This window comes from Phoenix dactylifera, chromosome 6 (genome assembly GCF_051530095.1).
Source record: "Phoenix dactylifera cultivar Ajwa chromosome 6, Ajwa_hap1_PhDact_Kaust_v1.1, whole genome shotgun sequence".
NCBI classification, from domain to species: Eukaryota; Viridiplantae; Streptophyta; class Magnoliopsida; order Arecales; family Arecaceae; genus Phoenix; species Phoenix dactylifera.
The window spans coordinates 37,524,041-37,536,419 of record NC_143195.1 but is presented as its reverse complement, the minus strand read 5'-3'; the positions used below and the strand labels follow the sequence as shown (position 1 = coordinate 37,536,419).

Genomic DNA, 12,379 nt, shown 5'->3' with positions numbered 1-12,379 from the left:
ACCACCTTTCTCAAAAGAACTAAAAGCAACTCAAAGAGTGTCACAGAGATCGATGATTGGCTATTTAATTTTCATAAACTTTCTTCTTCTGCAACATGTATCAAAAGCTCTTGATTTCAGCAAAATTTAATTACATGGCGTGTTATATATCATCCCAAACAGTCGAAGATTTGGCACCAAAGTACTCTTCAATCCCACATAATACTTTCTTATGCTCCACACCGGAAACGATCGATGTCAAGTAAAATGAGAAGAAACAAATCAAAGGCCCCAAAAGGGAGACCTAATTAGCACTCCACTCCACACTGCTTGAGAATGGGCCCCTTCTGTTTGGGCAAGAAAGGATCGATCCGGACCCAAACCAAAGAGAAGATGGAGGCAAGAAGAATAGACCAGAGGACCACTATGGTTGGCGTCCTGTTCTGTCTCCCCATCAGCCCCTTCAAGAAAGGATACAGATGAACAATGACCCAGAAGGCGAAGAAGAGCTTCCCGAACAGCGGGCCCCATGAACCATATCCATTGTTGATGGCATCCGACACTCCGGCGACAACCCCCACCATGTTGAGGATGATTAGAGTGGTGGGAGGGATGAGAAGGGTTGTCCACTTGAAGAGGTACAGGTCTCCAAACTCGGTGTCATCCGCAGCCTTGGAGGTGACCGTGAAGTTGGTGTCTACACCAGCTAGGACCTTGAGGAGACCCTGGAAGACCGCGAAGAGGTGCGCCGACACGCCACCAATGACCCAGAACTGCTCGTTCCGCCACCAGTCCTGGATGCTCACACCGCTCCATCGGAGCTCGAGGATTCCGGTGGCAATGATGGAGAGGAAGAGACCAATGAACCATAGGCTTCCAAAGTTGTTCAGCTGTTGAGGAAGGGTGTCCGTCGAGAGGTAGTATAAGTTAGAAAAATATTTTCAATTGCAGAACTGCTACACAAATATACAGTACCCTACATGCAACATGAAGCACGTTTAAATGACCCTTTTGTTATATGGATTGTGATTTACGTACGTAGCATGCATGCATGCATGCAATTTCTACCTATAATTATGCTTTCTATTAGTTAATTTGTTTATATATTAGGATTCGGCTACTTACACTGGGGATGATAAATTTTCCAGTAAGGAGGCAGATGGCTGGGATCGTGCAGTAGGCGAGAAGAGGGATGGATGTGAAGGGATACACGATGGTATTGGTGTATGCCAGCCTCTCTAGCCATTTCAAGTTCCCACCATAGCCGTACCATAGAGGGCAATGCCGGCTAAGGAATATCTCAACCGATCCCAAAGCCCAACGTAACACCTGGTGCAGCCGATCCGCGAGATTTATTGGTGCCGAACCTTTGAAAGCGGCTCGGGGAGGAACACAGTAAACAGACTTCCAGCCTCTGCAGTGCATCTTGAAGCCTGTCAAGATATCCTCTGTCACGGACCCATATATCCATCCGATCTGCAAGACATAATTCAATCAATTTCTCAGAGAACCAAAAGTGCTAATGCTTAGATAATCTGATGACAGCCAACTTCCTAACAAAATTCCATCACTTATATTTTGTCCTCTGGGACAGATAGATCATCTATTTCTAATATATCACATGCCAAGCATGCAATATAACATTTAATTAGTTTTTAAACGCAACGATCCAACCGGCAGCAAACCTAATTTATGGAGTACTAGCTAGGACCCATTGTCTCATCTTGGATCCCAAATGGACCTAATTTTAAACTGGCTTAGCCAACCCAACCCAATCTAACCACGCAAAAATCTGTTTCCATGTCTATCACCTTAACTTGGATCAAACTAGGATGGTAGGCTGGACCTTGGTTTGCTCCAAATATCTAAAATAGATCTTTGGAGAAAACTTATCGGCGCACCAGTGGTCTAGTGGTAGAATAGTACCCTGCCACGGTACAGACCCGGGTTCGATTCCCGGCTGGTGCAATTTGGAATTATGAATTTTTATTTTTTTTTCTAACATTACGAATCTTTTTGATGTTTTGTTTGCTCAGCTCTCCTGTTATCTGTTTTATGAACAGCAATAGGAAGAATTACGACTAGTCATTTACCTCCTTCCCCCATTCGGTCTTCTCCTCATACCCACAGCTGATGACATGAATGGCCTCCTTGATGAGCCCATTGCTGTTAACACTCTGTGGCAGCCCGCCATCCTCCATGAGCGTCGATGCGATGAACACTGGCGACTGCCCGAATCGCTTCTCGAAGCTCTTCTGCGACATGAGTGACGATTTCTCCAGCTCATCATACCCCTCCAGCCCCTCCTCAATCTCCTCAAGGTCGAACCCCCTCTTCATGTAGCTCTTCTTGTTCACCACCACCATCTTGTTCTTCTTTCTCTTCTTGCCAATAAATCCTAGGAACCCTCCCTTGTGATCTTCCTTCTTGGACTTGGATTTCCTCGAGCGCCCGCTGCAGCAGCAGCAGCAGCACCATGAGGGCCAGCAGTCGCATGTCATCTTGGGCCGCTTCTGGGACTTGGGGGGGTCGTAGCCATACAATGCTTGGCGATTGAAGACACAGCCAGTTCCAACATACACGGGGCCTTGGATGCCATCTAGGCCTTTCATATTGATCTACAAACATTTCATATTAAGCATTAGTTTTTCCTTGTTCTAGTCTTAATGGAGACCATTCCTAGTTTCTTGGAAGACCTATAGAACTTACACCCATTATCATAATAGTAGTAGCAGCGATAAAATCTTTGCATGTAAATTTTCTGTCGGGGTTAATTTGGCAAACTCCTTGATACTAAGCAGTATTATATACCATATGAAGAGCGAGCTAGGAAAGTCCAATATCGCCAAAGCAGTAGGATAATTTGCACGAAGAAAACATTAGTCTAGCTTTTTTGGATAATATTACATATTTAATTACATTCCATTTATTATATACAAATTAAAGTAGTAGGCATGATGCATGGGGTCTTTACTATACTTCTTATAAAAAGGTTGTTGTCAGTAAGCTAGTAACTAGTAACGATGAAATCTTTCCTCGTATAATGTTTGGAGTTTTCTTGCTAATTTGATATGTAACCACAGCTACTGCGTGACAGGAGTCTGTAAAAAAAAAAAATACGTGCAAGGAGTCACAACTTACATCAAAGAAGACCACGTTACGGTTGGCATATCGGTCATTGGGGTCGATTCCATCGAACCTCTGAGGGAATTGGACATAGCAAAGCTTCTTCCCTAACTGAGGGTCCATTAAGAAGCACATTGCTTCCCTTAAGGCCTTGCTGTTGTTGATGTAGTGATCACAATCCAGGTTCAACATGAATGGCGCATTAGTGAGCACCGCGGAAACTCGAATCTGTCATTATTCATTGAAACATTAATACAGTCGACATACAAATATAGTTTCACCTAAATGGGCGTTCTGTTAAATTCATGGCTTACCAGTGCATTCATGGCCCCGGCTTTCTTGTGGTGTTGGTAGCCTGGGCGCTTCTCACGTGAGACGTACACGAGCCGAGGGAGTTCTTTACCTTCTACATCAAGTGCACCCGCGCTCCCCAGGTATACCTACAAAATATTTCTTCTTTTATTCATCTGTTGGTTGAAGTTTCGAAGTCTTTTTGTTTTATTTGAAGTATGAGATGGATATAATTGATAAAAGATGGCAAAACTTGTTACCGAAGGGGAACATAGTCAAAACGATGACCAGGAGTTTACGGCAGTTCAAGCAAGGACTAGGAATCAATGATCTACATTGTAGATTCAATTAAGGACTCGACTTGATCTAGCCATGCCAGAAGTTTTGATTATGATCTTAATATTTGATCATGATATGGTTTGGTTTGCAGGTAAAATGCATGGATGCCTGATATATATCCGCAAAGAGTCCATGATACATACTCATAATAGAAGAGACTTATTATTTTTTTTCATACAAATAAAATTATTAATTAATTATTAAATGAAAAATACTAAAGAAGAGTCAAAAAAAGACAAGGGTAAACGAGTGAAACCTGTATCATTCCCGGATGGTCCCTTGTGTTGTTCCCAGGCCACGGCGTACCATCCTGCATCACCCACCCTTCCTCCGGCTTCTTCTGAGCCTTGGCCACCAATGCATTGATCCGCACTTTGAACTCTTCGTACTCTCTCTGCACCATTTCAAAATCGTATGATAACCCAAAAGAATGACATGAATCAGACGGAGTACCAGATCCAAAGCAAGTACCATACCTTCATGGCTCTTCTCTCCTTCACGAAGCTTGGCTGCACCTTGTCCTTCAAATAGTCTATTTTCTCCGAGAAATAGAATTCCGGGGCCCTCGGCTCGATGGTGTACTTCTTGCAGAACGGGACCCACCTACGTGCGAACTCGGCGGTCTCCGACAGCGCGTCAAACAAGAGCATGGACGCGCCGTCATCCGACACGTAGCAGCTCACCTTGTCGACCGGGTAGTCAACCGACAGGATGGATAAGACGGTGTTCGCAGTGATGATCGGCGGCTCCTTGAGAGGGTCGACGGTGCTTACGAACACGTCGACGGCGGCGAGGCGACTGGGCTCCCCCTCGCGGTCGAATCGCATGGAGAGGCGGTCGAGGTAAGTCTCGCGGGTGATGGGGAACCACTTGGGGAACTGGTCGAGGATCCACGAGAGGGCGAACCAGATCTCGCAGATGACCGATGTGAGCCAGAGGGCGTAGGCATCTTTCGCAGGGGTGGTAAGGCGGAAGCGGAAGAAGAAGCACAGGATGACGAGGCGGAGGACGATCACAATGCGGTATGGGTTGATCTTGCTCGACGGGATCGGCACCTTCCGCCAGAGGGGTTGCCGGGCCTCCGCCATTCTGTAAAAATTTTCAAGTTTTATCGCATTGCATACTTGCATGGCGCATGCAAGTTCTTCGTAATGGGTAATGTCGTCGATTTGAAAAGGAAAGTGAAAAGTTTGAATAAAAGCCAGGTGGTTTACACCTCCCTTCCCCTCAACAACAACAAAAAAAAGGGGTGAAGAAGAAGAAGAAGAAGAAAAGGTTGGCTGAATTTTGGAACGAGCAAGGTTGAATGAGACAACGCAGCGATCTCGGAAAAAGTATTTGTCTTCACCCAATTAATAAGGGCATTCAAATGGGAATAATAAAATTTCATGGTAACATGGGCAAAACTGGTATTTCAATATCAAAATTAGGTGCATGAGACATACAACTTGAAGAGGTTTATGAAGGTTGGTCGCTCTTTTGAAGTGAACCTTGTGAAACCCTTGATTTTGGAAGTGAGAAGCTAGGAATATGAACTAATCATTCAAAAGTGAACCACGAGACGGGAATAGGTGAGAAGATCTTACAGCATCTCATCTTCATAAGCATCCTGATCATTATCTTCTTCATCATCTTTGTTGATCATTCCTCTCTTCTCTTGCTTTACCTTCCATTTCTCCACCCTATCCTTCCATTCCATGTTCCCTTCCATCTCCCTCTCGGCCTCCAACTCCTTAGCGGTGACTGCAAAGCCCACACGACAAAACGACTGATGTCAGCCCATTAGGCCCAACGATGGAGAATAAGAACAAAGGCCCATATAATGGTTGCCTTGGACCTTTTTACTTTTCATCTTACCACTGCCTGTAAAGGATGAAAGCCCATTCGGCCTCCACTGTTGCATCCTGTCACCATTCTCCTGCCAAAAAGCATTTTGAATGTCGTCATCACGCTTAGAATGGCAAGAAGCTTTTTTTTTGAAAAAATCAATTTTATTTATTTTTTTAATGATAGCTACCGAGTTAATATCCAAGCGATGATTCTCTTGTGATTTTTTGGGGCTCTTAAGTGGGAATTCGTCTTCAAAATCATCCATATCAGCGCCATCATCTCCGTCCCCTTCAACCCTTGGACATCCTGTGGGAACGTTTCAATGAACAGAGTTACAAAATGAGATTTGATTTATGCATTATGTGATCTAATTTCAAATTACAATTACTATGTTTTCTTAGTAATTGCATAGTAAAATATCAAAATCTCTATATCAAAGAGAAAAATTTTATTTTCAGTTAAAATTAAAATGACATGCTGTTTTAAATTCTTTAATTATTGAAAAAAAAATCCTAAAGATTTATCCAAATTCTCTTTTCTCCATAGTTAACTTGCAATGCCAAAACACTTTTAGCTGATGACAATACGATATTCTAGTCCATCCAAAAGATATGTATTGATTTTGGAATATCTGATGTTATGATTCAAAAGAATAGTTATCATGGGGATGAAGTTGTATTAAAAAATAAAGCGATTCACGAAAATAATATAATAGCCTATTGGCTGTGATAACATGGATTTTCATGGGTGCAATAGAAACCAAAGGACTCAAAACCAATAATTAAAAAAACTACAATAAGTGATAAACTATTCATATACCTTCATCACTTTCAAATTCTTTTTTTTTTTGTGATGAAAAAAAAATCATCATCATTTTTTAATGTAGCATAGAGTAACTAATGTGAATTTGAAAATTAATCATCATTTTCAAACTCACGTTAGCCACTCTCCTGCATTAGAGTTAGAACTCGAGAGAGAGAGAGAGAGAGAGAGAGAGAGAGAGAGAGAGATGGAAGGTAACCTTTATGACGCTTGTAACGAGTGTTGCACTGGGGGCAGGTTTGGTTGCCCTCACTCCGCTCGTATTCGTAACAAGGCTGGCAGACAGGGAATCCACACTCGTGGCACGCCATGAACATCTCACCATTCTCCTTGAGCCCGATCTCATCACCACAAACACGGCAAACTTTTGCGTTCAAGTGGTGATTCTGAATCTTTGGCTGCCAAATACATCCACAAAATCAACATGAACATGTCGATTAATGGATTTCCAAGCTAGGGCAATTCAATTAGATCATATGATTGACCCTGTATATATTGACCTCATCCACAGTCAACTACGAACCACTGGGTTGGGCTCGGAGTCAATGGTTGGCGACTTATAGAAACATTAATAACTAACTTAAAGATGCTCAAAATTTGACATGCCTTCAGCATAATTAAATTAAATTGCTTTGGACTTCTATAAACTTTAAGGTTTCGATAATATCCCCGAAGAGCAGACATCATCAAAAACCATTGAATTTACCATATAACGGAAATAGCAGCTGTTATTTGCCCAGCTTCGCCTCTGACTGATTTTCGGAAGAAAACAATGAATGCTACGTACGATAGCCATTGTCAACCACCAGAACAGAAAATAATGGATATAATAAGGGAAAGCTGCTGTCACTCTGTTTTTTTTCTCTCTTTTGATTTGAAAGGATGGTGACCTTATTTGTTGAAGCCACTGAGATCATTCTTTAGGTAGTACAAGAAAAAACTAATTGGCATAAAAAAATAAACTAAAAATATTAGTTTATCGAAGGGCCGTCATGACATGATATGAGTTAAATAACGGATGCTATCTAAATTTCAATTATTATTCATGCATAATAGCATTGTTAAATTTCTCTTGAGGAATCAACATAAACGAACGATAAAAAGAAACTAACCTCCTCATGGCCATGCATGACATGCAGCTCGTTACGCCGGTGGGATCCCGCGACCAAGCCAGTGGGGGATGGGGAGTCCATGGATGAGGAGAAGGGAGAGTAAGGTTGTCTCACGGCAAGGATGAAGGGGGAAGGAAAGATAAGAGATTTTATGGGTGGTGAGGTGGGAGAGATCCATCCTTCACCAACTGTGAGTTGGGGGGTCGAGGTTTTGAGTCGAAGAGAAGATAGCTCTTTGGGCTCGCTTGGAACCAAAGTTCTTGGTAGGAGCCAAGGCTAGCAGGTGACCTGTGACAGTACGCTTGAAGCAGAAGGCCTACCACACCGTATGCTACACGATAAAAATGTTTGACAGGTTTTTTTTTTCTCTCAAAAAAAATTGTGAGGTCATGGATACCCAGAGGCATTGATGTCCAGAGAAGTGAGTGTGATGGAGATGTCACAACGACCCCTCGGGCTCACTACTTTTGTCACCTAAAATATTCGAAAGCTGGGCATTGTGTGGATCTTAAGTTAGCAGATACTTAATATAGCTTCCCGCAGAAAATTATAGATTAAAGAAAAAGCTCTAAGAAGAGTTGGAGTGTCCATAAAGGTTATCATCCAAATGTCTTGATCGCCATCTTGGCTGGTGGGTGGGTCGGGACTTAGGCCTAGATAATTTGTGCTCCTATAAATTTTGGCCTCCATGGCATCAGAGGACGATGGAAAAGACTTGTATTCATTCTTCTGCTACCAGTGCTGATATTGGACCGCATAATATCTTTTTTGGTACAAGGATGCATAATATTTCAAAGCCATGCATGCTATTAGTTTCAATGCGTGCCTTTATATGTGTGATTTATCTAACAAGAGACAGGGGTTGGTAATAGAGAGAAGAAGCTTAGATCGTCGCCACCAACAACCACAACTGTTCTACTAAGGGAGATTAGGGACCATGGTTTGGATTCGACAGCTCTTTTTGCACTATTTCCTATTTGAAGCATGGAACAAGAACAAATATATGGGAAAAAGTGGGTGTTGGGGCAGCATGGGATCTAATACAATGCCACTGACAAGAGAGGGAGGATCTAGCCGGGCATCTAATTTCCTCCATTTCAGAATATCAGAGTTCATCCGATCGATCTCAGGCATCCCATAGATTTTGGGATTTCAATGTCTATCTTGAAGCTCATTGATTTGTTTCCTTAAGGCATGTTGCACCAATAAAGCGTTGGAGCCTCGGAACATGCTTGATGTCTAATCTGACACTGCAATCCAAAGAGCACTGTCTTTTGTAGGCAATCGCATGCGATCATATCCTTTAAAATGCACGTTTGTTAAAATTTAACTATCTTAACAATACTCGACTAATTTGGTTGATAAAGTCACCAATAAAAGATATCAACTCTCATTTACCAAAAAAAAAAAAGATATCAACTCTCGGACATTTTATCCGCGTTCCAAGGAACTAACATTTGCATGGTCTCACACGGAAGATCCGCAAGTTGGGCACGTGGACTTTGACATCTAAAGCCCAGCCCCTAATTCATATTCCCGGCATTCCTTGGCAACCTACTCAAGCTTGAAGATATGTCTATATGATTGGAGGATTCACATACTTCCCTATTTTAAGCTCTGACATCCTCGTCTGGATTTGTGCTGCAGTATCTCCTAGTTGACATAGCTTAATTCGTTCCGATATCATTTGTCATAACCTAGGACCTTATCCAAAAAGACTAGTCGGAAGGTATTATTTGGGTTCCTTAATTCTATATAGATATCCAGTATCTACCCAGTGAATAACCGATATGAGACTAAACATACATTCACATAAATCTTCATATAAAGGATTGTAAGACCTACACTAAATTTGAGCCTCTAAGATATATATATTTTGTGTTGCTTAAGAGAAATTATATTTTTAAATAAAAATATCAAATTAAATGTTTAATTATTAAAAAGTTTCTTCTGTAAGTTTTTTTTAAAAAAGAACTTAATTTTGGAAAAAAAACGAAAAAAAAATCCAATAGCATAATTGCTTATGTTATTACTTGTAATTTTTCATCACGACAACGGAAAGCAACTACTGTAATAGCCAGAGTCTTACTCCAAAAGAAAGTTTAATTGGGCAAGATAACATATTAATATTAGACAACGCCATCATTGTTTTTGAGGAGACACATGTAAACATTGCTGAAGCTCCAATTTGAATTTTAAAAATAACCAGATAAACAGCTAAGAAAACTTCAACAACGAGCAGAATAATTGTGGACGCATGACGAGGTCTTAAAACAGCAGCAACGGCTAGTATTTTCAACGGTAGTTTTAGCAGCTGTGTGGCCGCCGTTACAACGTTAGTCCGACAACTATTATCGTGATCCGAAAAATGCCAGATTGGATTCAATAAGTCTATGTTCGGGATACGCTGTCCGAGATATCGACGGAAGGACTAAGACTGGTCAGTGGAAGGCCGGATAAAGCGTCCCGGATTGGGCCGAAAAGCCAACCGCTTATCCCCGAATAGGACAGCGGACCGAGAAATGAAGGCCGTGAAAGTGTGGGGGTTCGATAACTGGAATTCCGAAAACTGCGATGAATACATTAAAAAGATTATCCCTGAATTATTAATTTTTTCCCCTTTATTGATTGGTATATAATAAAGCTCATCCCCAGTTTATTTTTTTGGCTTCCTCTCCGTCTCTTCTCTGGCCATCGTTCCTTCCCATCGGCCTCTTCACCTAGGGATTGACGTCCTTAGAGAACATAGGCTTTTGGGGAGGAGGTCTAAAGCCCTCCAACGAGGGGAGACACATAGTTCTAGAGAGGTTTAGGGTGAGATTTGGATACCTTCTATCTTAAGTTATTTGTTTTTTTTTTTTTTGTTAAAAAGTTATTTGGTTCAGTAAATGGGATGTTCGCTAGGTTTTTGATTGGCCTTTTCAGCTATCAGGTTGTAAGATTTGGATTTGTCGACTTTTACGGTGTTTGTTGGTATAGAATGAGAACTTGTGACATTTTTATTCATTTTTTATTTTTTTAAACAATCTTTGCTTGTGAGAATGCATGTGATGGACCCTTTTTTTTTTTTTGTGGTAACTGTCGTGGGATTGGAAATGGTGTTAGCCTTCCTCATATGATCAATTGATTTAGATAATTTTACTTTTTTTTACCTTTTCTTTTAGTAGAAAATAGAGTTGAATTATCGGATATGGACATATGAATAAGATTTTTGAGTTGTAAACATGACCTTCTCCTCTTTTTTGTTCTTTTATTTAGATTTTCTTAGAGATGTAGAATAAGGTTATATTCAAGTGTTATGCTTTCTTTTAGAAAATTGACTGGCTGCTAATGCTAGTAATTAGAGATATTATCATTAATGAGGATTCAAGGAACAAAAAGAAAAAAAGTTTCTAGGTTATAATGAGAGATGGGTTGGACCGGGGTATAATTAACCATGACCTAACCAAATTTTCTATACAAGTAATGATTTTGGATCCAAAATCAACTTATTAGTTGATGGAGTCCGGTTGGATCCATGGAAAAGATTTTAGGCGCAGCAGGACGTTCGGGTCCGATCCGAAAAATTTTAGACCCAACTTGAAATGTTCAAAATTAGATATGCATGGGTTGAATCGACTTTTTTTAATTTGAATCAAGCATCTAGCTATTTTTTATAGTTAATAATTGATACTTAATTATAAAATTATTAAAAATTGTAGTAAAATAATAGTATTAATTTGAATTTTTATTCAAAAACTTTTAATTTATCCGAGTGGATGATCATTCTGATGCTTTCGAACTACTATTTTTAATACATATAGACTTCCAAGGGTTTTATAAATAAGAATCCACCAAAAAAAATCATAAAATATGAATGTTTAAGTAATTAGATGAAAAAAGGCAAGAGGGGATGTACTTATTGAGATGAAAAAAAGAGGAATTAGGTTAAATGAGAGTTTATTGAGTAAATTGGGAAAGATATAGAGAGTGAAAGAGGAGCATGTTAATATGATTTGGATTTTTGGATTGAGCCATGTTCGGGTTGGGTGAAAAATACAGATTAAAATGGTTCTCAGCATATAGGTCTAATTTATATATTTGAGTCTCAACTTGGATTAAGATGCAGTTTAATTTGTTGATCCAAATTAGACTTGGATGATATTAGAGTTGAAAAATACAAAATTTGGGCATGAATTGAAAGTTAGACCCGGTCTAATTTTTGAATCTGATCCAACCCATAGATCTCAAAACATAGATTAAGGCAGGTCTAATTGAGTCGGGGTACATGTCAGCCCGACCCATATACAACCCTACCCATGATGGAACATGTGGGCTCTTGACCAAATAGAAAAGCCGGACATTTCTCTGTTTTGTTCTGTACTGGTCTTTTGGTTGGTGGGCCCCTTTGACGGGCCTCTTCAATGTATGTTTTTAAGTAACATTGGTGAGAAAGCATCAACCTGTTTTTCTTCTTAGAAAGCATTAGCTTGTTCTTAAAATTCATCATTTACCGATCCTAAATTTACTAAGGTCGGGTTTTGTTATTTATGGTGCTGTCTTCATGGTCTCGTTATTTATTCTTTGATCTGTTTCTTTTTAAATACTTTTGGCTTTCCTACATGCTTGGTGCAATAAATTTATTTAGAATCAGGAAATCAAATCATTTTATGCGAGAGGTTCCAGAAAATGCTGGTCCTTAATACAACCATTTCTATAGGGCAGTCGCAACGAAGACCACAAGCAACCAGAAAATTCTGGTCCTTAGTATGCATCTCATGTCTTGCATAATGTCTTTTTTAGTACGTATAATGATGAGCAGCAGCTATAATCATTCTAAGCGGCCTCACTTCAAGATTAACCTTAATCCATATTCCATGGTTATGTTGCTTTGGAAATAA

General features: G+C 40.3%; 1 protein-coding gene and 1 non-coding gene across 2 annotated transcripts; one reads left to right on the top strand and one right to left on the bottom strand.

Moving 5' to 3' along the window:
- Positions 1-79: 79 nt before the first annotated feature.
- On the bottom strand, positions 80-7,747 carry CESA4 (cellulose synthase A4). Its single transcript, XM_008786946.6, has 12 exons — positions 7,500-7,747; positions 6,587-6,785; positions 5,753-5,871; positions 5,593-5,653; positions 5,322-5,478; positions 4,212-4,824; positions 3,992-4,129; positions 3,420-3,545; positions 3,121-3,333; positions 2,073-2,597; positions 1,105-1,455; positions 80-869 (listed from the first exon to the last, which is right to left on the bottom strand). Exons 1-12 carry the CDS (start codon positions 7,578-7,580, stop codon positions 288-290), a joined length of 3,165 nt encoding a protein of 1,054 aa, XP_008785168.2. The 5' UTR covers positions 7,581-7,747; the 3' UTR covers positions 80-287.
- Positions 1,877-1,947, top strand: TRNAG-GCC (transfer RNA glycine (anticodon GCC)). The gene has a single exon. It is a non-coding gene; the product is annotated as a tRNA-Gly (tRNA).
- Positions 7,748-12,379: the final 4,632 nt, after the last annotated feature.